Source organism: Etheostoma spectabile, chromosome 4, assembly GCF_008692095.1.
Source record: "Etheostoma spectabile isolate EspeVRDwgs_2016 chromosome 4, UIUC_Espe_1.0, whole genome shotgun sequence".
Classification (NCBI taxonomy): Eukaryota; Metazoa; Chordata; class Actinopteri; order Perciformes; family Percidae; genus Etheostoma; species Etheostoma spectabile.
Genome location: NC_045736.1, coordinates 35044987 through 35071870, shown reverse-complemented (window position 1 = coordinate 35071870; position 26884 = coordinate 35044987). Strand labels below are relative to the sequence as shown.

At 40.7% G+C, this 26884-nt stretch overlaps 1 protein-coding gene and 1 long non-coding RNA gene across 27 annotated transcripts in view; one reads left to right on the top strand and one right to left on the bottom strand.

Annotated features, from left to right (window-relative positions):
- Positions 1-26884, top strand: part of nfasca (neurofascin homolog (chicken) a) — a 185394-nt gene that overhangs the window by 127943 nt on the left and 30567 nt on the right. For 21 of the 26 annotated variants that reach the window (XM_032513140.1, XM_032513153.1, XM_032513152.1 and 18 more), the window contains 17 exons: positions 4226-4337; positions 5337-5521; positions 5614-5745; positions 6749-6892; positions 10950-11061; positions 12746-12912; positions 13956-14103; positions 14907-15031; positions 16871-16915; positions 17952-18053; positions 19418-19615; positions 20286-20356; positions 20629-20851; positions 21502-21617; positions 21756-21966; positions 22624-22746; positions 25256-25429. In XM_032513140.1, coding sequence (XP_032369031.1) covers positions 4226-4337; positions 5337-5521; positions 5614-5745; positions 6749-6892; positions 10950-11061; positions 12746-12912; positions 13956-14103; positions 14907-15031; positions 16871-16915; positions 17952-18053; positions 19418-19615; positions 20286-20356; positions 20629-20851; positions 21502-21617; positions 21756-21966; positions 22624-22746; positions 25256-25429 — 2388 coding nt within the window. The remainder of the gene's footprint in view (positions 1-4225; positions 4338-5336; positions 5522-5613; positions 5746-6748; positions 6893-10949; positions 11062-12745; positions 12913-13955; positions 14104-14906; positions 15032-16870; positions 16916-17951; positions 18054-19417; positions 19616-20285; positions 20357-20628; positions 20852-21501; positions 21618-21755; positions 21967-22623; positions 22747-25255; positions 25430-26884) is intronic. The other 5 variants (XM_032513151.1, XM_032513150.1, XM_032513146.1 and 2 more) reach the window with 1 other exon arrangement.
- LOC116687653 (uncharacterized) lies at positions 11492-19649 on the bottom strand. Its single transcript, XR_004331605.1, has 3 exons — positions 19639-19649; positions 11967-11971; positions 11492-11639 (listed from the first exon to the last, which is right to left on the bottom strand). It is a non-coding gene; the product is annotated as an uncharacterized LOC116687653 (long non-coding RNA).

The following is a 26884-nucleotide window of genomic DNA, read 5'->3' as shown; positions in this document are numbered from 1 at the left end:
TACTAGGGTTTAAAAAGACTTCTGTAGAAGTTGAAATATCAACTCAAAAAGTACTGGTTTCAAAACTACTTAAAGTATAAAAATAAAAGTAATGTAAGTGGGGGAACAAATTCCATTAAGGACAAAAGCTCAGGCTGCGCCACAGGAGCCTATGGTGCACTGCCCCCCTCCCCCAAAAAACAGTTTTCTAAAGGCCATAATGACAGTTTAGTATAATGTTAAGGTTGAAAGGTTTGGGCTGCACCTGTTTCAGCCGCATTGATGGCCATTGAAAATGAACGCCTTTTAGTACAATACAAATACATATAGGAACCGTATGTGTGTCCTACTGAGCATTAACATGTGTTTAATGGAGCAGAAGATTTGATGACTAGTTGGCTATAAGTATTGTAATGGTGCAAAAAGTCAAACTTCAGCGGCATGTATTGTCTGTATTGGAATGTAAATGTACATTCGAGTTTAGCTACAGGACTCTGTGAGGACAACGGATTCACTCTATCTGGATGCCGCCATTTATCTGGATAGGTTTTTGTGGTTTCTTTTTTTAACGATGACAAGCTGGAATGAAAACAAGCCTAACTGAAATAGGAGTAACGAGGCTATTTTTAATATGTAAGGAGTAGAAAGTTCAGATAATTGCGTGAAAATGTAAAGAGTAGAAGTAAAAAAAAAAAAAAAAAGTCTGCTGTAAAACAAATACTCCAGTAAAGTAGAGATACCCTAAATTTGTACTTAAGTAAGGCAACAAAGTATTTGTACTTTGTTACTAGACACCTCTGGTCAGGTGTAGTCTGACCTGGCAAGACGCAGCTAACAATGTGTTTTTATAATGATATGCATATGTTTATTATCAACCTGCTGCAATTTTGTGTCTATGCTCTTCACCCTGCAGTCCTTAAAGTTATTTTATTTTTTGTTTCCATCAGAATAAAATATGCAAAACCCTTTTCACCACTACTCTCCACTGAAACTCCTAATATAATCAACAACGGAAACAATTTAATGCAAAGTGTTGCAGGCGAGGAGAATGAGTGACTGGACCAGATGTGACTTCCAATAAAAGCCAAAGCAACATCTCTGTGACCCTAATATGCACTCACAGGCAGCAGAAACAAGTATTCATCTAATTTTTCCATAATCTGTTTATTTCATCTTTTCAATCAGTGTAAAATTATCACATGATGAAATGATGTAATGAATAAACTTACAGTAATTAACACACAAATTACCCTTAACTCAAGTGAATTGCACATGCAGTAGAGTATCTGGATATTCATTATGCCATGCAGCTATTGAACGAGCCAATAGCTGGAGGGAACAGATCAGCCAATGTGGCAGGGCTGGAGGGGAGGGGGGAGGGGGGGCAGTGCAATGAAGCCCCAGGGGGAGATAGGCTATGTCCCTTAGGGAGAAGATGTTCCTAGTGACAAGCTGGGACTGAAGACGGAGACGAGGCTGCGGCGCGGAGCAGGATTAGTTCACATGATGAATATTCAGTCTGTATTCATGCCGTGGTCCTTTAATAATTATATATGTATGGAAATAAGGTTAGCTGCCTCCTACTTCTGCGTCCAGGGCGAGTGACTGTAACAGCTGTTGAAATTATCACACGCGACCAACTCAAACACACACTCGAGCACATACAGTATGCTCCATATTTTATTGCTAATCTGTCATGAACGCCAACACCACACTCTGTTTTTTTTGTGTGTGGGAGGGGGTCTAAAGGTGCAATGCATCCTGGGAAGCCCTGCCAGCATCATCAGCAGGGTGTTTGCCACATTAGCCATGTTTGTAGCGATTGCGTGTACACGATCACTTTTGCAGGCATTTGTTACCATTAACCTTCTGTATGTTTCCTCCTCTCGTCATTCTTCTCCCACTAACAATAGCAGATCCTCTTTTGCTGGCCACTGGAGAAGCTAACACCTAACAGATGCTTTAATCCCATACAGATCTGCATCACAAAGGATGCTAATGCTAATTTAATCCCTCACACTTCTCACCAAACTGCAGCTCTTTGCCACGTCCGCAGTGTTGACAGCATTTGTGTTGGGATTGGATCAGACTGAAAACAGAACTCTAGAGCTCAAAGTAATGATGATAATGAAAGGTCAGACAAATTAGTCAGTGTAATAAGATTGTTAACAAGCTGCATTTTGTTGAAATTGTTTGAGCCAGTGGTTTAGTTTTAAACAATTAGCAGTCAAATACCATTAATAATGCTGCACACAATTTGATGTAGTACACGCCCGGGGACTTTCCCTCGCAGAAATTTGAGTGACGAGTCCATCATGTTTTTTGAATCCTCCGTGTCCTCCTTGGCTACTAGCAACTGTGTGGAGGAGGGGTCCACGATCACAGAAGGCTTGTATCATGTGGACGCGCCAACAGTGTTGTCGTCATTACTTAGAATTCCTCATGGGGGAGACAGAAACTGCGCACCATAGCTTTAAATTGGAGGTGTTAAATTATTACCTATACTGTCCATTGTAACATCCATCACAGTTTACAGACACACTTTCTAGATCAACTCTGACCTACCGTCCTGACTGAGTCGTGTGCACAGTCATCCTGTGCAATCAGGGATTATTAGAGACATTTCAGGCTCACTTTCAGATTGACCTTCAAATTAAGAACGTTGATTTTAATATTTTTATTCCACAAAAAAGAGGAACGGCAGTTTAACTGTTATTTAAAAAGTTGAAATAAATTAACTTGGTTTAACTTAAACAACACAAAGGGCCCTATTTTAACGATCTAAGCGCACAGGTGTGTTTTGGGCGTAACGTGCAATAAGCCAATCAGAGTGTCATCTCCCATTCCCTTTAAAAGCCAGGCGCGTTTGTACCTTGGCGCATTGCTAGTATGATGCCATTTATATTTAATTGTAATCTTGTGTGTGTGTGTGTGTGTGTGTGTGTGTGTGTTTGTGTGACATCATAGTGTGTGCGGGCGCTGTGCATGAGCCTAGGTGCATTTCACTTAACTTTAGACCAGGTTTCTGTTGGTCAATGGCGCAATCATCTCCCGCTGCCTCAAGATAGCAATACGCCCAGAATGCACCTGAACACACCTCCCTGTAAACCAGGGCGCACAGATGGGTGCAGGTGCATTTGCTATTCACACGAACAACTGTGTCGGTTTTAAACTAGCAAAGACACTTGTGTTGGGCTTTGCGCTGCGCCGGGTGCAAGATTGGGTTCCATATCTGTTTTAAAAAATCTCTTCAATAGCCAAGTCCAAATGTAGAGCATACAAATGCGTTATATGTGACACTTAGTTTTATAATAAGTGTAGTTTACGTGGAAATAAGAAGAGAGGATTCTTTACAGTTCTTAAAGCAGGTCAAGTGAGTTTACGCTCAAACTACATGCCTGATTAACATGCCACATACCTTTGGGTGTTGTAGTGTGCAAACAAAGACAGCAGTTGGCAGTTTGCTCACATCCCAGACTGCTTCTCTGCTAAACTGACTGAGTCATTCATGCGCAAATGCTTTATTCACAATTTGTGTTCCAGTGTTTATTCCAACTAACTGAAGCAATACTGATGCTGAACTATCCCTCAGTGATTGTAGAAAAGCACTTTGGCACAGTTAAACTAGGTTTGTATCACCCCTCTTCCCGCCCGGTCATTGTGTGGATTATAAAAGGCCTAAAGCCAACTCCAAACACCAGCTTTCTGTTCTAAAGGCTCCGATTTTGGCTAGGCAACCAGTTACAATGCTACTGCTGCTCATTGCTTTAGCCAGGCCCTGTGGGAAGCTCTAGCATTGGGTTGAGCGATGCCATGAACTGCATGACCTTAAATATGCTTTAGTTTAATGTTAAACTAATCTTACAGCAGAACATGTTTCATCTTATTAGCTGCTTAGTTTAAACTCTTAATGGCAGAGATTGCCATCTATGTTCCCTTGGCAAACATAAGACTCAGTTGTTGTTACTGCATCTCTTAATGTTTTCCTGTCAGAGCAGCCAAAGGGTATTAAGCCCGTTTACAGGCCGCTTTGGCCTCACAATAGACTGGAGGGAGAGCCAAAGCCTGCCGGAGATGGAACACAGCCACGTGGAAATGATCAGAATAATAGTGTCAGATTTATGTGGCAGTGCCTGCAAACAGGATGTTCAGCTCCTTGTAGGAAGTGAGTCATGGCACAAAGATAACCTGTAGTGTGTATTTTTGTTTGTGTGTGTTTTAACCCCGTCTCGCTCCTCGTCTGCAGGCCGTAAAGTAGCTGAGTCCACCCCGACCTTCCTGTCGCCCTCAGGGAGTGAGAGCTCCAAAATGGTGCTACGAGACGAGCATCTGCTGCTGGAGTGTATTGCTGCTGGACTGTGAGCACACACATGCACACACACACACACACACACACACACACACACACACACACACACACACACACACACACACACTGAAATGAAATTTCTGCAGTAATTAGACTACATTAATTACTTAATTTAAACATTTTTTTAATTGCAATATTTTAAAAAATTTTCGCGATATCAAAGTTCCGCCCATACACCTGCACGACCAGTCACAGCTGTCAATAAGGAAGTTTCAGCCCGTTTTTATAGCATCACATAACTAACAAAACCAAACTTATCAGAAAAATGAACATGTGAACAAACCGCATGATAACACTACCGCAAATGAAAGAAATTAACTTTGTGAAACTTTTATTTCAAGTGTCATTTGATCCCATCTGCTTACATAGAGGGGCGTGGCTTACAGCCTATGCTGCAGCTACAACCTAAAGCTTCTTAAAGGTCCCATGGCATGAAAATATCAGTTTATGAGTTTTTTTTAACATTAATATGAGTTCCTCCAGCCTGCCAAGGTCCCCCAGTGGCTAGAAATGACCCTGGGTATCCTGCTCTGGCTTTGAGAAAATTTAAACTCAGATGGGCTGATTTGAAATCTTGCCCCTTATGAGGTCATAAGGGGAAAGGTTACCTCCCTTTTTCATCTTTGCCTACCCAGAGAAATTAGCCCACCCATGAGAGAGAGACATCAGAGACCCCAACCTCCACCTTGCCCCCTCTCCTCTCCTCCTCAAAAGCTACATACTCAGAAATGGCCCATACTAAGTAAAGCCCCTTATGGGACTGGCTCTAGTGGCTGTTAATCTGCACCAAGGCTGAATTTTTGAAAAGAGACTTCAGCTACAGTATTAGGGGTACAGTAAGGTCTATATAAAAGCTTCCAAAGAGCACCACGTCATGGGACCTTTGAGCTCCCTAAATGTGACGTTTGGTAAAAGTTAAAGTCATATAAAAGCAAGGATTTGATTGAATTGTTCAGGGATTTCATTTGTTTTCCCTCTGCCATTACAGTCCAACGCCCACCATCAAGTGGTTTAAGAAAGGCGGGGACCTGCCGTGGCCAAAAGTAAAGTATGAGAACTACAACAAGACCCTGAAGGTTATCAACATGTCAGAGGAGGATGCTGGGGAGTATGTATGCATGGCCAACAATCATTTAGGCAGCATACGCCACTCCATCTTTGTTCAGGTCAAAGGTGAGGCGCTGACAGTGTGTTAATACAGATATATAGGTCCTTGTGTCTGTGTTTGAGTCTATCATGCTAATCTGACTTCCTTTGTTTCACAGCGGCTCCTTATTGGCTAGACAAACCTACAAACCTGGTGCTCGCCCCTGATGAGAACGGGCGCCTGGTGTGTCGGGCCAACGGCAACCCTAAACCTAACATCCAGTGGCTGATCAACGGAGAGCCTATAGACAGTACATATTCTCCCTTTCTCCAAAAATGGCTATTGATTCATTTGGTGTGATTGTCACAAAGCTCTGTGAGAGTGTGACTGACATATTCATACTATAGGAGCTGCCCTGTATGATTAGTCTTCCACATCTAGCCTCTGAGCACTAAGGGGTTTGCTAAGTGACATGCTAATAGCTACGGATGTTATACAGTGGGTGTTACGCTCAGTGGGTTACAGTTGTTTAACTACAGTACATTAGCCAGTCAGCCCTCTTCTAATACCATTACTTTGAGTTTTTCAAACACATTGTCTTTAGTTGCTATAATTGTTTTAATCAATTTTCTAAAACACTCCACGTCTCAAGATACAAATGTTCCTCACAAAGGGCCTCATTAAAGAACCACTTGTAAATGGCATTCACTACTTTTCATCTTATATGTACATACTATACATGTATAAGTATTTTTGAATAATCTGTTCACCCTGTCTTCACCATAGGAGGATTGCCAATTAATTTTATTTTGAAGATTTTATGATTTTATTTTTTTTTGCCGCAGGACCTTCTATAGGTTATAGCTGTTTTGGAAATTCTCTCACTCCAGCAGCTTCATCAGGGTCTTTAAACAGGTCTCCGTCCAGTTTAATGGACAAATCTCTTTTCTCGGTTAAAATGTGATCAAATCTCACAAACCTCCTCATGATCAGGTGGCGTTCATCAGACTGAAATGAACAAGTTAGGGGACGTTCATACAGTCAAGAGAGTTTGGTTTGGTTAATCTGACGGAATAATCTTACTAACAAGCCAATTTAAAAAAATTCTATTTCTATTTCTTCTAATTCTTAGATTATATTTCAGATAAGCCATGTGCTACGTAGATAAAGGGGTAAACCTGCTTTTTTCATCAAATTAAAACAAAATCTCATCAAAAAAATTTGATTCAAATAACGCATGCATTTGTTATACAATTTATTCTGTAAGTCTGTTTTAACATTTTATTTTTGTTACTGCTCTCCCTCCCTCCCAGGCTCTCCCCAGAACCCGAGCAGACAGGTGCTAGGTGACACCATCATCTTTCGCTCGGTGCAGATGGGAAGCAGCGCTGTGTACCAGTGCAACGCCTCCAACCAGCACGGCTATCTACTGGCCAACGCCTTTGTTAGCGTCCTCGGTAAGACCCGGGGGGAGGGGGGGGGCAGAGCAGTAACTAACAGTGGCTGGAAGTGTCTTTCTGTATGCCTAAGCTCTTGCCTCAATCTTCATCAGCAGGTACAGCCCTGACTTCTCTGTGAAAATACATTGAAGTGTGTAGAGTAACTACACATCTTGGACCTGTCTGTACTGGACATTTTTTATTTTTTTTATTTATCCTTTATTTAACCAGGTAATACCCATTGAGATTAAAAATCTCTTTTGCAAGGGAGACCTGGCCAAGATAGCATCAAAATTACATCACATCATACTACATACAAAGACAACACAAAAACCAAATATCACTTACAATAAAATCTCAATTAAAACATTGACAGTGTAGAGTCCAACTCAAAGCTTCTCATTTTCAGCTTAAAATACTCAAAGGCCACATTTACTAAGTTTCAAGTCCTTCTGCGCAAATTCCATGTAAAGGGAGCAGAGTAAGCAAAGGCCTTTTTACCCAGCTCAGTCCTGACCCGTGGGACAGAAACAAGACAACAGCCTGAGAACGGAGAAGGTAATGACCAGTACTTTTCTTCATAAGTTGTGAACATAATAAGATGGAAGTGCACCAAGAATAGCCTTATATTAATGTATACCAATGACAAAGCCTCCGTGTAGCCAAAGCAGACCACCCTACACGAGAATACACTCCACAGTGATGGGTGTGAACTCTACAATTAGTAATAAATCCAACGATGCATGATAGGCTGCGTCAATCATCTGAAGGCATTGAGCAGATGAATGCTATATAGTATATCACCATAATCCAGCACAGTCAAAAAAGTTGATGCACTAACCGTTTTTTAACATTAAAAGAAAAGCACAGCTTATTTCGAAAGTAAAAACCCAATTTAGTTCTCACTTTCTCACTAGACAGTGAACATGAGGCTTAAAGATAGGCAGTCATCAATAACAATACCAAGATACTTATAAGTTGTAACAGTCTGTATTTCACGTCCATCAAGAGTAACCACTGAGGGAACATTCAGTGGCCTGTTCCGAAGGTCTGTGAAAAGCATACGTTTGGTTTTGTCTGCATTGAGCACAAGTTTCAGCTGTAGCAAAGTATTTTGGACCACATTGAAAGCATTCTGTAAATGTGCAATGGCTTGTTTAAGAGAGGGTGCACAGCAATAAATAAAGATTGGTAAAATACCAGAGTGAACACCATCATGCTTAATGCACTGAGTTCTGTCACTAAGATAGTTTGAGAACCAAGAGACAGTTTTCTTTGAAAACCCCGATTTAAGAAGCCTAATCTTTAAAACATCATGATCAACCGTGTCAAAAGCTTTTGACAAGTCAATAAAAAGTGATGCACAGTGCTGCTTCTTGTCACGAGCAACAGAGATATCATTTATCACCTTCATTGCAGCTGTGATGGTACTATGTTTTTTTCTAAAACCTGACTGAACTGGGGATAAAATATCCTGTGCATGCAAGAAGTCTTTCATCTGATCACTCACCAGGGATTCAAGCGTTTTGGCCAAAACAGACAAATTAGAAATTGGTCTATAATTATTTAAGTTTGACGGATCACCCCCTTTCAGTAATGGGCAAACAAATGCAGATTTCCATATTTTAGGAATAGTGTTGCTCTTTAAAGTAAGGTTAAAAAGGTATGTTAGAGGCTGTGCTACACAATCAGCAGCTATTTTTAAGAAATAGGGTTGTATAAGATCAGGTCCTGGGTTTTTTTCAGGAATCAGTCCTTTTAGTGCTTTTTGAACGTCATCCACTGAAAATGGAGCGAGATTGAAGACACTTGTAGTGACTGGTACATCTCTACAAGATGTCACAGTATAAGGACAAGCAGTGTCAAACAAAGAACCCGACTGAATAAAATGCTCATTAAAATGATTCAATATCTCCAGCTTGTCATAAACTACTACAGACTCTTTCATAATAGAAGAAGGAATATTAATACTCTCTTTGTTAGGAGAAAGTGATTTTATAGCCTTCCAAAATTTTCTGGGGTCATTTAAAGTATTAGTAGTGGCTGACAGATAAAAATCAGATTTTGCTTTCTTAATAGAGGAAGAACATTTGTTTCTTAGCTGTCTAAAAACAAGCCAATCAGACGAAGAGCCCGATTTTCTTGCTTTGGCCCAAGCTAAATTGCGGTCCTGAAGAATATCTCCAAGCTCAGAGGAAAACCAGGGATTATCCCGCCCCTTAACTCTAAATCTCTTTATTGGGGCGTGTTTATTTAGTACTTGCAGAAAACTATCCCGGAAAAAGATCCAGGCTGACTCCACATCGGGAATCAGCTCTATTCTACTCCAGTCACAATTAAACAAATCATGGCAAAAGCCCTGTTCATTAAATTTTTTGAGATTCCTCTTACATATTACACGAGGTTTACATTTAGGCAACTTAGTATTCCTTATAGCAGTGATAACGCAGTGGTCACTTAGGTCATTGCAAAAAACACCAACAGCAGAAAATTTGTGCGGAACATTGGTCAAAATTAAATCAATTAATGGATTTCTCATGGCACTTAAGATTTAAACGAGTGGGAGAGTTGATTAACTGTGTAAAGTTACAGAATCACAAAATGACTTAAATTCTGACAGGTTTCAGCCAGTCCCAGTTTAGGTCACCTGCTAAAATAATTTCAGAGTAGTCCAATCTGGATAATATTGAATAGAGTCTGCAATGCAGTACTCAGGGCAGAAGGGAGCCTATACACCCAACAACAGTAACATAAAGGCCCTTGGCCAGCTCCACCTTCACCAAAAATTCCAGCTGCTTACCATTGATTCTGAATGGACTAACTTCCACATTAAATTTCATTTAGCATAAATAGCAACCCCACACCCCCTCTTAATCTGTCAGTACGAAACACATTATACCACCCCTTCCAATGTCCTGTCAGTGATTGTTTTGTCACCAGGTTTCAGACGCACCCAATACCGCATCCGTTAAATTCACCCAAATTCTAAGCAGATCCATTTTGGGTAAAAACTGCGGACATTTAGGTGAATTACACTCAAACCAGACATGGATTTCACATCAGACGGTAATGGAATACACTGCAACTCAGGGCCTGGATTTGGCTGCACATTACCAGATAAAAGCAGCAATAAGAATATTAACCATCTCTGTTTACCATTAGCAGATTAATACTGATATATGCTCTTATTTATTACTCTTGATAAGAAAGCTTATGCTAAAGTATCTTACTTTTATGTGATTTACCTGTTAGTCAACTGTAATCAGTTTAAATTTTATGTTTTACATTTTCAATAGATTACAAATCAAATCAAATCAAATAAGCCATTTTTAGACATTTAAACATGTCACAGTAGGATAACCACAGGTAAAAATAATAAAATGAGTGATGCCTGCATTCTGTGTAGCTGTTTGAGTTTTACCTACATGGTGTTGTGCTTACTAATTAACTATCACCCAACATGGCTTACTGGGAACCATTCTTTTGTTTCAAGAATTAGTTTTTGGGCATTTGGCCTTTAATGGATAGGACAGTTGCACCCACGAAAGTGGGAAGAGAGGGAGAAGACAAAGGGCCACAGGTGGGATTCGACCCCTGGGCCGCTGCGGTAAGGACTAAACCTTGGAACTTAGGGGGTATGTTCTACCAGATGAGCTACCAGGGCGCCCCACTGAGCCACTGTTAATATATTTAATTACGTCCTGTATTTATCCCCTTAGGGAAATTTCCTGTTTTCATTGTGTGGTTATTTTTCTGGATTAACACACATGCATCAATGTGGAAAGATATAGGAATGATGGGTCAGCAGTTAGGGGGTTCGGTGCCTTCCTCAGGGGGACAGTGCCCTGAAGGTAAACTGGCACCTCTCCAGTTACCAGTCCACACTCTACCTGGTCCTTTGTGGAGACTTGAACTATGCTTTTTTTCCCAAGTGTCTGCTGTGAAAAAGCCTACTGGGGTAGAATTTTTGCTAAAACATGGAAACCACATTGCATCACTACATAAATATAAAATAACTCTACTCTTGTAAGTGATGGAGTTGTAAAGTTGACATCCGCTGTCCCTCTCTTTGTAGACATGCCTCCGAGGATGCTGGGCCCTAAAAACCAGCTGATTAAAGTCATCGAGAACAACCGCACCTTCCTGGAATGTCCATTCTTCGGTTCCCCCCTGCCGGATTTACGCTGGTGAGCTTTTTTGAGTTTTTTGAATTATTTTTTTTGTTTACTTAAAGCTTTAGGATCCAATTTCAACGATCTAAGAGCACGGCGGAAAGCGCATGGCGCAGGTGCGTTTAGGGCATGTCCAAATCCACTTTTGCTAGTTTGACGTGAGAAGAAAGGCTCCATGCGCCAGGTGCATGGTTCTAAAGGGTTGTACTTAGTGCAGTGGTTCTTAACCTTGTTGGAGGTACTGACCCTCACCAGTTTCATATGCGCGTTCACCGAACCCTTCTGATGATGGCCAAGCGGGGCGTGTCATCACGAATCATATGAGTCGGGTGTGTGTCTTGACCTCCGCCGAACCCCTGAGACTGACTCACCGAACCCCTGGGGTTTGATCGAACCCAGGTTAAGAACCACTGACTTAGTGTCTTCATTAATCATAAGTGTGTTCTGGGCGCAACATGCAATAAACCAATCGGAGTGTCGTCTCCCATTACCTCTAAAAGCCAGGCACGTTTGGACCTGGGCGCATTGCTATTATGACGGCGGATTTGCACCGTAATATTTTTATTCAGAATCTTTTGCATGTTTGTGTGTTGCTTCGCTTCCCTGTGGGTGGAACAAGCATAGTTTGCGCTCGCTGTGCACAATCCTAGTCAGTCACATATAACAATGACATGCTGCTGACTTTAGACCAGGTTTTTGTTGGTCAATAGCAGGATCACTTTCTGCTGCCGCAAGATAGCAATACAAACTGCTACAAACTACTATTTTCTTTCTATTTTTGTTATTGCCACTCTTCATTCTAACCCCAACCAGCCCGTCAGACACCGCCTACCAAGAGCCTGGGTCTGTCCGAGGTTTCTTCCCAAAGGGGAGTTTTTCCTCGCCACTGTCGCACTGTTGCTTGCTCTGGAGGAAACTACTAGAACTGTTGGGTCCTTGTAAATTCTGGAGTGTGTTCTAGACCTACTCTATCTATAAAGTGTCTCGAGATAACCCTTGTTATGAATTGATACTATAAATAAAATTGAATAGAATGCATCTGAATCAACCCGGTCTCAAGCCAGTTTATGAAATGGTCACGTTATTTTGAATAATTGATTTGTGTACATGTCATGATTTTCTCGTTTATTTCATGTACAGGTCACGATTACCAAACGTGACCTGTGCCCATGGGCGCAAAGACGGGCACAGGTGCATTTGCTAATTAAACGACATGGACGTGGAAATAGCAAAAACACTTGGGTCGGGATTTGTGTTGTGCTGCGCCGTGTGCAAGATAGGACCCTTAGTGCGTAACTTCGTGCTATTAAGGAACATTCGTTACGTTCAAGCCATTGCCAAATGAATTGTTATAAGAACATCATTTTCACATTACATTCTCTGAATGGCTATGTTCAGAAGATTGTGGCGTCCGCCAACTTTGGCGCCCAGAAACTTGAGTGAAGATAATAACCTCTTCTGAAGAGTCTGTTTTTTTTTTAAATCCTTTGTGTCCTCCTTGGCTACTAGCAACTGTGTGATGGAGGGGGGAGGGGGGGCTTAGAATTCCTCACGGGGTTGACCGAAACTACGCACTATAGCTTTAATCCTCTGAAGACCCACATCCATTGTTTTTGGGCTAGCCCCTAGGTGTAAGAATTAGTACACCTATACTTTATTGAATTTCAAGTTCATAATTTATGGTGTTTTCTGTGTGTAGGTTTAAGAACGGACAGGGCAGTGGGCTGGATGGTGGCCATTACCGTGTTTACATCAATGGCACCCTAGAGATCAAACGCGCCCGAGCAGAGGACGAGGGCACCTACACCTGTGTGGCCAACAGCATCCTGGGCTCGGCCGAGAACCAGGTCCGCCTGGAGGTCAAAGGTCAGACATTGTGCTGCTGCACTCAGATTTATATGGGGCATGATGTTCAGACTCTGTATTCCAACTCGCAGGGAACCTGAAAACTAAAGTGTATAGTCTTGTAACTACAAAACGAGAGGTTGCTGTTACATCATTGTGCAACCATGTAACAAGACATCATGTGCAACAATCAGCACCAACAGGGGTTTATGACTTCTTACATGGATTCCCATTGAATGTCAGAATAGTGTGTGGAAGTGAAATATGTGAACTATGAAATGATTTCCTTTCCCTGTGCCAAACAGCCTGCTCTGTTGGATATTCCAATCACTTGTGCCTTTAATTAAATGGCCTCATCTTCTGTAAGAGTTACATTTTGTATTCAAACTGCACACACCGCAGAAATATTCCCAGCCCGGCATGTAGGCTAGAACTGAACAGAAAACATTTCATAAAGGTGAACTAATCTGCCAAGGCAGTGAGATAACTTTTAATTTTTCATTCCATTGTGTTGAACCAAACGGCAAGTAGAGATACTTCTGTTCAAAAAGCACCTCTATGATAATTTAGTTTTAAAAGAATCTGCAGCCAAGATTATTATTCCTTTTTCCAATCCAGGATGGGAGCAGTTCTTATCTTGCACAGACAGCAAGTGGGCTGTTCTTACCCTGCACAGTCATTGTAGAAAGGAATTGAATGGCTGGTTGGACGTTCAAAGTACACGATTTTAACACCGATGCTATAACAATCACTTCAAAACCGATTTGCTTATACAAAAGAGTTGTGTATGGACATCATTTTTGGAGATTGTGCTGAAAGTGAAATTATCTCCCCTGGGCAGATTTTGTTCACTTACTTCAACAGAAAAAGTCAGATTTTAGCAGCTGTGGTGGTAAAACAGATGTTTATGTGACCTTGAAGTCATATGGAAGCATATTGGTGTGAGTGAGTGTTCCATGCGACCCTACAACATCACACACCTTTCACTGAATTTCCTGGATGCATTTGAATGCGCAAGTTCATGTAGTATGTGTGTGTTCATCTTCAACCTCACTCCAACTCAGAGCCGACTCGTATAGTCCGAGCCCCGGAGCACCAGTCAGCCATCAGGGGCTCCAAGGCTCACTTTGACTGTAAGGTGAAGTCTGATCCCAGCCTGCCCATCACTGTGGCCTGGACTAAGGACGACAAGCCCCTCCACCTGGGATGGAGGTAACAGCACCTACACTGACGCTAAAACATCCCGGATGCTCCTTTCCTGCATCTGTGAAATCAAAACACCAGGGGAGGGGGGGGGCCTTCATGGGGTGATTTTAAGCATAGGTCATATTTGTGTTACTCACCATTATGGCTGTATGATGTGCAATATCTGGTAGGGCACTGGTGCAATATGTTTCATTTGATATAGTATTGTGCAATTCTGCAATGGGACATTGTGCAATACATAAGTTATTGATCACAGCATGATTTAATGGGAAATGTGCAATCTAGGTAGAATTAAGTTCAATATATTGCTGTGAGTTCGCTTTCTTCTGTGAGTGTGGGGGAAGGTAGGTTTATGGAATGCGTTTGAGACGCATTTGAATGCATTCTGGATGAGATAATGTTTGCTTATGTTTAATGCATGTTTTTACTGTATGTTTGTGTGCAATGCGATGACATTTTTTGTTCTCTCACAAATTTGTCCTATAGTCAGATAAAGGCTTCTCTTATCGTATGTCTTATATATGGCAGGTAAATATGGGGCAAGCATGTTGCCAAAACAAACAAATAATGAGCAGATAAGGAATTGATGTTCAAAGCTATAGTTCAGTCAACTCTAAAGTTATGGCACACAACAGGAACATAACTTGTCTTAGAGCGGAAACGCTGAAACGGATCAGACAATAAAAAAAATCACACTTGAGACTTGAATGACTAATTCATTTTATAAAGATGTCAGCTCCAAAAGAGATAAAATATAAACTTGAAAGATTGATGCATAACAACCAATCCTCTCTCTGTTTGACTCCCAGACTGAAGAAAGATGAGGAGTCACTAACGATCCCCAATGTGAATGAGGGCGATGAGGGAACGTACACCTGCACTGTTAAATCGGAGATAGACCAGGACTCAGCCTCAGCCCGCCTCACTGTGTTAGGTACACTCACATGCGAACCGTGCTGGAGCAAAAAACACATTTAGAATACAGAAGGAGGTGGAAGAAGAAGAATTTCTCTGAACACAAATGTCACAGTATTTTTTTTTTTTGACATTTCTTTCCTATGTGACACACACACACAAACACAGACACACAGCAGTTTGGCCCCACAAAGCAGTCGGGACCCCTCAAGTATGCTGAGCTCCCGGTTTGTGGACCCGACGAATATAACTAAACAAACACACACACACACGCACGTATTACCACACACAAACTGATATTTTTGTTGTTTCGTTTTGTTGTTTTATATTTTCTTCTTCTTTAGATATTTACTGTAAATCTCTTCAGTTTCCCTTAACACTGTGCTATTTTTCAGCTCTTCATCAAATGGAAATCATGCATGTTTTATTGTACACTTAACTGAAATATTGACCAAACTTAGCTTTAACTCTACTTACTCCCACTGATTCTGAACAATTTGCATGCAGCGTATGGAGATACTATAGTGCTGTGTAGGAAGTACTGAAACTATACTGTAGACTCAGTTTGAACATTTTGTGACCATTGTTTTGGCATTTGAGACTTTTTCATTAATAACAGAGCATCACAGGTGTAAGCTACTTACTATTTATTAAGAATACAAATATAGTTGTCATTCTTGGGTGGAGAAAAGAAACGCTTTGGTTTTTTTTACATTTCTTTAAACCAATCACAGTGGTCTTGGTCGGCGCTAAGCTCCAGAAGCAGCGACGGTGGCTGTGCTATATATATAATAGTCTCCGGAAGGAACTTGTTTTGGTAGAACATTTGCACCCCGTGAAAGAAAATGCCACATATATAATACATAAATAATATTAACTGTAGTTAACTGTAGCTGATAAATGGTTAAACGTCTCTTACCAATGTATCGCTGTTCACAACAGTCCCACCAATTGGTCCAAAAAACTTCTCAGTTTCTCTCAAAGAGTAAACGGTGTAAACCTATTCATTGTATCTTTACAATCATGCCGTGAAAGAAGCAGGCAGACCTGCCTTGTCCAATCCAAATGTTCTTCAAAACATTGCCATTTTCAGCGTGTAGCATGCTAGCTCGAAGTTTGAGAACGGCAACACACAGAGTGTGGATGGATTTCAGGCAATTATCCTGGAAATGTACTTTTGCTGATCCAGACTAGTTTAGGTCAAGAAACAGTAGTCTATATTAACGACGTTTCATTTCCGGGTGCCGCCAACAATTCTGCCGGATGTCTCTCATTTCGCCTAGATGTCCGTTTACCTTCTGCTTCCTTCATGTTGTAATTCTAAACTCGAAACGGTAGATTTCTGAGGACTATGGTTAACTGCTCCTCAGATCTCTGCAGGGTAAATCCAGACAGCTAGCTAGACTATCTGTCCAATCGGAGTTTTCTGTTGCGCGACTAAAACTACTTATGAACGTACACATGTTCCGCCAAAACAAGGTCCTTCTCGAGGCTTTTTAGCTTAGCGCCACCAAAGACATTTGTGATTGGTTTAAAGAAATGTCAATAAACCAGAGCAAGTTTTTCTCCAATACCAGAATGCTTGACGAGTCTACTTTTATTTATTTTTTTATTAAAAAACACCTGGTTACTGTACATCTGTGTCTCAAATCAAATTGTCAGTGCAAGTGTCTCAAATATTAATCTGATGATTGCATTGTTGTCTCAAACTGGAGCTGAGTGAAGCTAACTCATATTAATTCATTGTAAATAATTATTAATGAATAACCATTGTGCTCCCTTGCTGTCAAGTGGCTGTAGACTAACCAGCAAACTCTAACCTTTATACCCACTTCCTGGTCCTTGACCCCGCCCACAGATGAAGCCTCCCACCACCCCTCAGTGTCTAGTGCCTTGCCTCCAGGTAACACACCGCTCGGGTGGAAGTCTTTGTTTTCTTTTCTTTCCTGTCCTTTTTTTCTTCTTCTTCTTGTTTGTTATAATCTGAACTTGTGCCTTTGCTCTACTTTAATATGTGTATTAATTATTACCATGTGCCAAAGATCATTTATTCTCCATGTGTGTTTGAGAGGAGAGACTGTTTTAAATACAGAATGGATTAGTATATGCATGCACCACAATCCATCCTGTCAAGCCATTTAATGTCATGGTAAGTACATGTTTGTCCTGATTGCTCATAAGATCCAGTTGGGAACCATATTTCCACTCATTCCATGTTGTTTGTTGATGTTATGAGTCATTGTCAACGCGTTCTCATTCCCAATTCGTCATATACTGACGCTTGGTCAGTGGCTCTCAGCGTCAGGTAGCAAACGTTTTTATGGAACAGCAGCTGGACCGTGGCACTGTAAGATGATGTAGTATAAAGACAGACAACAGTAAAGAGTAGTGTGAAATTAAAAAATCTGCATATGGAGGTTGTTTGGGGTGGTGGATGGGTCAAACAACACAGGACTTTCTCCCAAGAGATCGGGGTTCATGTCACTGAAATTTAGATTTAACCCCACCCACGATATTTTCCTAAACCTAACTGTCCCGTTTTTATGCAGTCTGTCAGTTGATGCCAAGAGTCCCACGTAAATATGACGTTAAAGGAGACTTTTTGTGTCAATAACAAAACGTTGAAGCCACAGACCAAGCATCACTTTTTCACACAATGGGACGGTTGTCTCATTTCCCCTCTTTTCACTGGGCCATATATTTTATAATTTCCTAAAAGGGTTAAACTCAACACACAACTGGGAGGCGATTTGGAGGTGCTTTTGGATATTATAACAAAATCAGTGGTTTGTCTTTAAATTAAAATTGATTGAGTACGAGAATCAATGACAATGTAACCCATGAGTAGTGTTTTGCAGCATGCCTATGGTGGTGTGTATGTGTGTGTCTGCATGTGTTCTTCCCGGTGTAAGGTCTGGTTATTCCCTTTTTCTTTGCAGACCGTCCAGACCCTCCCTTTGATCTGGAACTGACAGAAGCTGCAGCCCGCAGCGTTCGCCTCACCTGGATCCCCGGAAACGATCACAGGAGCCCAATCACGCGTCAGTATACACACACTCCTCATTGACATGCACTCGCACTGTTTCTGGACATCCAGGAAGGGAGTGTATTACATAATCATATTTCTCTTAATTTGTCTTCACAAGCATAGCCTGAGCCTGATTTGTGTACGTGCAAGTAGGCAAGCATGATTCAAGGAAAAATAGGAATCACGATTTGTTTTGCTTAAAATTTATATCACAATTCTCTGCTACAATTTTATTTGACCATGACAAAACAAAACAAATTGGCAGTACCAAACATAGATTTATTTTGGCACCTATAGCTCATTGCTCATCACCACAAGCCTGTAAACATAGAGGCCTTGATGAAGAGAAGGGAGCGCTTTAAAACCTAATTTTATACAGTCTAGGTTTAAAACTCACAGAAGAAAGTAGTAGCGTTTGTGATGCTGTAAAATTTAATGAGAATTGATTGTCTTTTTTTTAAATTTTATTTATTTATTTCATAACAATTAATTGTGCAGGCCTATGTGCAAGCGTTATCTCGTAGTGTCCTTAAATTGATTACAGTACAGGAGATCTAAAAGGCGACGTGGTCTCAGGTCACTAAGCTCAGGAAAGAAATTATGGGGTGTGCTGAAAAAGAAATCCTCATTACTGGAGAAATGATAGGCCACAATTATAATCCATCTGAGAAACATTGGGCCTGTTACCTAAAAGGCTTGTAAAATTAATGTAACAGGCTCATTAAACTCAAAAGGACATAATACGAGAATATGTTAAGCAATCCAAAAGATCCAAGAGAACCGGCTAAGAAGGCTCCAGGACCAGCACCAGATACTCCTTAGACTTCCACTGCACCAACAATAGGTGCTCTGCCTAGAGCTCTAACAATCAATTAATAATAAATACACTTTTGCTGTACAATTAATTGTATCAGAAATAACTGCAATTAGCAATATAATTGTCTCTTATGGTCAAATTTTAAAAGATTTCTTTATGTATTCATTTTTGAAACAAATTAAAGTTTTAAATGAATCCCGGGATACATCTTTTGGTTATCGATCGCTGTCATGTGACCCAGAGAATTGTAAATTCACAAATACACAGCCTGTAAAGTAAAAATAGCCTCTCTACTGTCATAAACCATTTTTTCTGTCATTTTTGTTGCTTTGAACGTAGGGTCAATAGGTCAAGTGCCACTAACTAATAATAAAATAATCACTTATATAATTCCAATTTGGTATATCTAAACAAAATCAACAGCCATACCCTTTGGGACCTTAGCTAATTTTAGCAATTAATTTCGGTTAAACAAAGAAACCGTGATTATTTAAGAAAAATTGACAACATGTGTAATATGTAATAATTGTTACAAATCTAGCTCTGCCTTCTCTCTGCAGAATACCTGGTCCAGTTCGAGGAGGATCGCTATGAGCCGGGCAGGTGGCAGGACCTGTCCACTTACCTCGGAGACCTCAACTCTGTCATCCTGCAGCTCGCCCCCTTCGTCAACTACCAGTTCAGGGTCATCGCCGTCAACTCAGTGGGCCCCAGTCAGCCCAGCCGCCCCTCACCCCGGTACAAGACCAGCGGAGCGGGTGAGGAGCACCACACACGCCACAATCACAATCACAGCGTTATAACATGTTCCCACAAGCAAATAATTTGGTGCGACAGTGGCAAGGAAAATGAATGAATTACTCTAAATATGTATGTTATGTATTATACTTTACAATGCTCATGCTATACTTTATCATACTTTATATCCCAACCTATATAACACTGTAATTTATGACACTATATTATGTTATTTCAATATAATAAAAATAATAAGAACATGTTTATTCTGGTGTATGCTGTTCTAGTTTATGGTATCATCTTACTTACTGACTTTTCTACTAACCAGTCACTTTGCTTGCGACAATATTCGCTTGCAATGTTTAGTTTGATTGTCTATCTATAGTTTTTACAATATATTTCATGTATTTTTACCTTTCTCTAATTATCTGTGCTCATTTCTGTACTTACAGGCACAATATTGCATCTTGTCTTAAAATAAACACTTAGGTAAAACAAAATAGGAATAAAGAAGAAATGCTTAACCCTATGAATGTCTCCGATGGGCTGGATGTGTAGTTTTAAGCAGCTCAAAGGTAAAAGTACTACAGAGATAAAGGCAGCTGGCCAGTCAGTTTCAGGTTTCTGAGACATTGGGTTTGTTGGAGTTGATTTTTACAACCTAAGTGACTTCTGTTATGTTAAAACAAGCCCCAGATGCCATTCCCAGAGGTCTACGAGGATGGGGATCCAAGAAAGACAATATGGAGATCACCTGGGAGGTAAGACATGTACAAGGCAGGACATTACAACTTGGAATATTCTTTAAATAATGGCAATGAATGCATGTAGGCTTTATTATGGTCATGGATTGGACTGTGGCAATAAAACCAAGTAGCCTGAAGAAAGAATTTTTTATATTTTGTAAGTGGGAAGAACAGGCGTTGTCCCTTGGCTCAATCGGTGTTTATTTTATGTGTTCTTTTAAAAAAAGCAAAACACAATATTAAGAAAAAAACTGTCAGTCAGTGTGCATTTATTTTGTTTTCTCCAGCCTCTGCTTGATCTGGAGAGAAATGGCCCAAACCTGCAATATAACGTGTGGTGGAGGCGGAAGGATTTGGGAGAAGAGTGGAGTAATGTGACCACGGTGGGGTCCAAACATGTTGTCCACAACACAGAAACCTATGTGCCTTATGAGATTAAGATCCAGGCCAGGAATGAGTTTGGACAAGGACCTGAGTCTAATATGGTCATTGGATACTCTGGAGAGGACAGTAAGTAGACACACTGGATATCAGTTTGTAAAAAGTCAATACTAACATCAATTTTTGGACTAAAGCTGTTAAAAATGTTGTCTGGCTGATACAATGTCATAGATGAATCTTTGCACTTTGATTTAAAAGCCATCTGTCACAGTTCAGGGAATTGTGGACTCAAATGCAGAGAACAGGTGATACAACAGGTGAAACACATCAGGGCAGGGGCAGAACAATCAGACAGGAGGGGAAACACAGGAAGTAAAACTAGACAGGACGAGGGGCAAAAAACGAGATGTCAAAATCGAACAGGAAACAGAACGTACACTTACTGGAAAACACAAGACAGGAAGTACAAGTAGACAAGACAAGGGAGGAAACTAGGACATGAAACAGAAAACTGATCAAATACCAGGGAACAGACACCTACACAATAATCCCTGAATCCTACCCAAACAGGAAACAAAAACCCACAGTACAAAAAGAAACAACAGGGACAATAGGGACAATAGGGAAATACAGGAAGCAGAAATATACACAACCACAACACCATGAGTGCAATTGACTGCAATGCAACAAGAGCACCAGTGAGTGAATCTGTTGTTAGTATTCCGGCATAAACAGAAGTGAACCTTTTACACATACTGTGTTCCTTTCCGTGTGTTTAGAGCCCACAGACGCCCCCTCCGACCTGCGGGTGTCAAAGGTTGACAGCACCAAGGCGAACATACACTGGAAGCCCGTAGACCTGAGCTCTGTCTCTGGAGAGTTCAAGGAGTACAGAGTGAGTGTATTTTGTTATGGTAATGAACCTAAAAATAGACCCTTTTTCTTAGTTTCTAACAATTTCTCTGGTTTAATCCCACCCTCCTTGATTGAACTTTGATCAAATAACGCCTTTCCTTCCCCTTGTACCTCCCAGTTGTACTACTGGCGCGAGTCCAGTCTGGTTCCGAATCTGGTGGTAAGTAAGGAGAAGAAGACCAAGGGTTTCTACAGCATCATGGCCCAGCCGTCTGGCATCCTGGGCGACCTGGTGCCCTACTCTAAATACAAGATGTTCATGGTTGTGGCCAACAACCTCTATGAGGGCCCCCCCAGCAACACAGTGGAAATCACCACCAAGGAGGGAGGTGAGGAGTCGCCCATCGCAGCTAAACAAAAAATATTACACCAAGAGAGGCTGACATGACATCTCATGTTTGACAAACGTGTTCTCACAGCATACAGATATGTCTAAAGGGGCATTTTGACTCCAGTTTGCGGGTGTACTGCTTGCTGCTATCTTTGTCATGTCATTACTGAAGCCAGAAAGTCTAAAAGGCTAGGAGCCTGTCAATCAAACACAATCTATTTATTTTGAATGAAACTACAGGACACACTTTAAATGGGGCAATTCTTTCTACAGCCAACAGAGAATAAAAGTCAACAGTTTATACACAACATGCATTCCTATTCCATATTCCCACTGGACAAATTACATCAAGGTTTTAATGAGACAAAGGGTAACAGGGACGAATGAGCTCTTCAATCTCTTTTTCTTACACCTCGGTACCATGCATCCATGGCCAGATGGCAGAAGCCTGTATTTACAGACAATGGGTGACTACGGTTACATTTGCTTTTGAGATCATAATGTCTAGAAAAAGCATTAACCGAACATGTTGAGAGATAATTTGATACTACTGGATGTCTATGGAGCTAGAGTAGATTGGGCAGCGTTAGTTTCTCATCTCTCTCCTGACCCAGGTTGTTTTCTCTATTCATGCATTTTGTGTGTGTTTTTGTAGTGCCCGATGCTCCAAAGTTCTTCCGCATTAACCGGAGAAGTTTTGACACCCTCCACCTACAATGGGACAAACCTCTGGAGCCCAACGGCATTCTGATAGGATACCAGCTGAAGTATCAAACAGGTGAGCTGCTTTGATTCTTCAAACAAGTATTTTACACATACTGTACATACAAGCTTTCCATCCTTTAGACTTCTAACCTTACTTAGTGATGATTTGCTAAACAGTATAACCTTTATGAGCAGGGCTGCCATATCTCTCGCATTGACAGTGAGAGTCACACAATCAACACTTTTACGCAAAACACCATTTGGATTTTGATGCACATGTATTTGTGCTGTTACGGTACCGGTACTTGGAAATTACCACCATGTACAATTTTGCTTTTTGCTCACAGGTTTCTCCATAGAGCCCCCCCCCCCCTACAGTTTAGGAATAGATATTTGGCAACTTTATGTTTACTTGTTTCTGGCTCCTTGCTCGGTCAGTTCGACATTTCCTCTTTCTCTGTACCTCCGACAATGCTTTCCTAGCTTTCAATTCCATTCAATTTAAATCAATTTTATTTATAGTATCAAATCATAACAGAAGTTATTCAAGGACAGACTTTACAGATAGAGTTGGTCTAGACCACGCTCAATAATTTACAAAGACCCAACAATTCCAGTAATTCTCCCAAGAGCAAGTATGTAGTGCGACAGTGGCGAGGAAAAACTTCCTTTTAGGGAAAACCTCGGACCCAGGCTCTTGGTAGGTGGAGTCTGACGGGGTGTGATGAACATTGGCAATAATAATCAGAACAAAAGATAATGGAACTATGACTAGAAATAGTAGTTGTAGTAGTTCATGGCAAGCAGGGGACTGCAGGGCATTACAGGACGTAGCAGAGCACAGCAGAGCATAGCAGCACCTGACGTAGCAGTAACGTTTAGTTAAGGTAAAATAAGCTAAACAAAATCTGCATAGTTCCCCTTTAAAGGGGAAGTTGGCTCAAATTGCATAACATTTTTTTCTCATATTTGAGATGATATAAATAGCTCTCTTTGGAAATAAGCATTCTCGACTACTGCAGTGATTTTGTAGGGGAGTGCATCTACATAGAAGAAAAAATGAAAAAGGATCTTTTCTAATGTGGCCCATTCTTTGTTGAACTTGAATGCTTTACAAACACCAAAGCAAATAAGCTGTGGCTAACGTTACTCTTCTGAAGTGATTTTGGAGGGAAATTAGGTAGAAATACGCTGGTTGGCTAGCATGACACCATTGTATTCATACTATAATCAATCCAGGTCAACGTGAATGACAGTGACTGCATGTTGCTTCCTCTGAATTTCAGGTTGTGGTTGACCAGCGTGGCCAGCTCGTTTGTTTGATAAATTGATCAGACCTGAATGTCACGTAGACTAGCATCAAACTCTGTATCCAAGAACAATTTAATCAGTGTATTTGACGTTAGATCAGACACAGACTTCTGTAGTAGATTAGAGTTACGTTTCCAGCCTTGCGGCTCCGAACTGTAACGTTAGTTGGGACGGACGAACCCCTTAGATCTTTAGGCTAACTATATTAGCTTTAGCCTGGCTGGTAGCAGCTTTCTGCTTGTTTCTTTAGGCTACTATATAGCTTTAGCCTGCTGGTACAGCTTCTGCTTGTTTCTTTAGGCTAACTATATTAGCTTTAGCCTGGCTGTAGCAGCTTTCTGCTTGTTTCTTTAGGCTAACTATATAGCTTTACCTGGCGGGTAGCAGCTTTCTGCTTGTTTCTTTAGGCTAACATATTAGCTTAGCCGGCTGGTCAGCTCTGCTTGTTTCTTTAGGCAACTATATTAGCTTTAGCCTGGCTGGTAGCACTTTCTGCTTGTTTCTTTAGGCTAACTATTTAGCTTTAGCCTGGCGGTAGCAGCTTTCTGCTTGTTTCTTTAGGCTAACTATATTAGCTTTAGCCAGCTGTTAGCAGCTTTCTGCTTGTTTTTTTTAGCTACTATATTAGCTTTAGCCTGGCTGGTAGCAGCTTTCTGCTTGTTTCTTTAGGATAACTATATTAGCTTTAGCCTGACTGGTAGCAGCTTTCTGCTTGTTTTTTTAGGGTTGATAATAATCATGTAAAAGGAGAATGGTGGAATTTTACTTTTTTATCAAGCAGCAAAAAAGAATAAGCGTCGCAACATCCTGCATGCGCACATTGCGATGTCGATGCTAAAACACAATATTTTTCAGCCCTAGTATAAATGTTATTTTAGTTGCGCAGCTTTACAACAAAACACAATAGGGCAGCAAAGTCAATGGACTCGAAATCAGAGAAGCTTGAACCAAATCAGATTAACCCTGAACCTCTTATTTAGAAGTAACAATGAAGGTGAATGCACTGAAAATGTACGTTGTTATCAGCCACTGCATTGTGATAGTACTGCACATACTGTACGCTCACACTGCAGTATATAAAGTAGGTAAATAATGTTTGGGTAATAAATGGATGTGGTCGGTCAAAAGAAATAAGAGTGAGACGGAAGCTCATAGTTCACTGGCTGTCACTCTGCTGCAGAGTCAGACTCCCCCATCAGTTGATTTGGTAATAATTCTGATAGAAAGCCAACTCATCAGTCCTTTTCTGTCATTCTTTTGTGTGTTTGCAGTCAATGGCTCCAGGGTGGGTCATCCCAAGTTGGAGACTTTCTCTCCTAATGTGACAGAGTTCACCCTGCGCCTGCCGGACCGATCTACCCGCTACAAGTTCTACCTGTCAGCGCTCACCCAGGTGGGAGCAGGGGAGGTCTTTGCTGAAGAGTCCCCACACTTTGCCAATGAAGGTGAGTGTTTCCATATTTGACAACTTGTTTGTCAAAGAGTTGTCGAGTCAATCAGTGCATTCCAAAAAACTTTACTCTTCAAGAGTGAAAATACTTCTGGAACACTAAAACTCACCAAGGTTTACAAAGGTTCACCTAACTATTGTGATCTTGATCAAATTCCATTAAAAACACACATCTGTTTCAGTAACATATCTGTAAAGCTACAGTGTCCAGGGGTCTCATTTATAAAACTGTGCTTGGGATCCTTACTAAAAGTGTACGTATTCTCCCAGAAGGCTAAAATGGCGTACGCCAAAAAATATTCAGATTTACAGTAGCCTATAAACCTGTAAGCAACGTTCCCTTTATGTATCACAGATTACCCACAAGTGTGCATACCTGAATCAGCCTCTTATCACGCCCTGTAGACGTCCATTTTTAACTATAAATAGTCAATGCAAAGCTCCTTATGAATGCTGATGTTTGTTAATGACCATGGCAGTTTTTCTTTCATTACGCCGCACAGTGTAGGAAAAACCTATAATCTATATACAGTACCTATAACCTAAAATCTATATACCTATGTTAATAATACTGTCCTAAATGGCAGACATTACGGCACTCAAGGACAGCTTTGATATACCAGATCTATATAATAAGACTTAACGGATGTAAATATTATATGTTAGTGATGAAGTAGCATTATATGTGATATTTATTTAAAAAAAAATGCTTAGCTGTCTGCCCTTTTCCTCTGGGCAGTGAAACAGCACAGATAAAATATGATGAACAGATTTTGATTTAAGATTTGAGTTGGTTTTTAAAAGGTGGTTATGGAACAATAAGCAAGCACAAATAACACTGCTGGATGACAGGGAGTGAAAAAATGTGACTTGGACATTAGAAATAAAAAATAATATAATAATAATAATAATAAAAAAATAAAATAGATACTTATACTGAAAATGTTACGAGTAATCATTATTCCCACATTTACTTTCTGCAGCCTGACATCAGTTCACCTCTGACCCTCTGCGTTGTCAATTCCCATTGTCTCCAAAATATGCAAACATGTTGGTCAGAGTTTGTCGAGTTTTTTATAAATCCCAACTTTTGCGCGGGAAGTGGCGTACGCACATTTCAGCCCTGTTTGTGCATACGCCATGTTTATAAATGAGACCCCAGCTGTTTTACAAAACCACTGCACCTTTTGTAAAAATTAAGCTAAACATACGTGAGCCGTTTTTAAAGCCACAGACAGGGTACGGTGGTCGAAAAAGAGCTGACAGACATAAAAAAATAATATAGATCTTATTCTATATAATGTATCATACATACTCTAATTCTTATTCTAATCATATTTCATGAAACAGATACAGGTTTTTAGAAGTTTAACAGGATCCTTTGTCCATGACACACAGTGCGTCTAGTATTGTTTCTGTGTGTGTGTGTGTGTGTGTGTGTGTGTGTGTG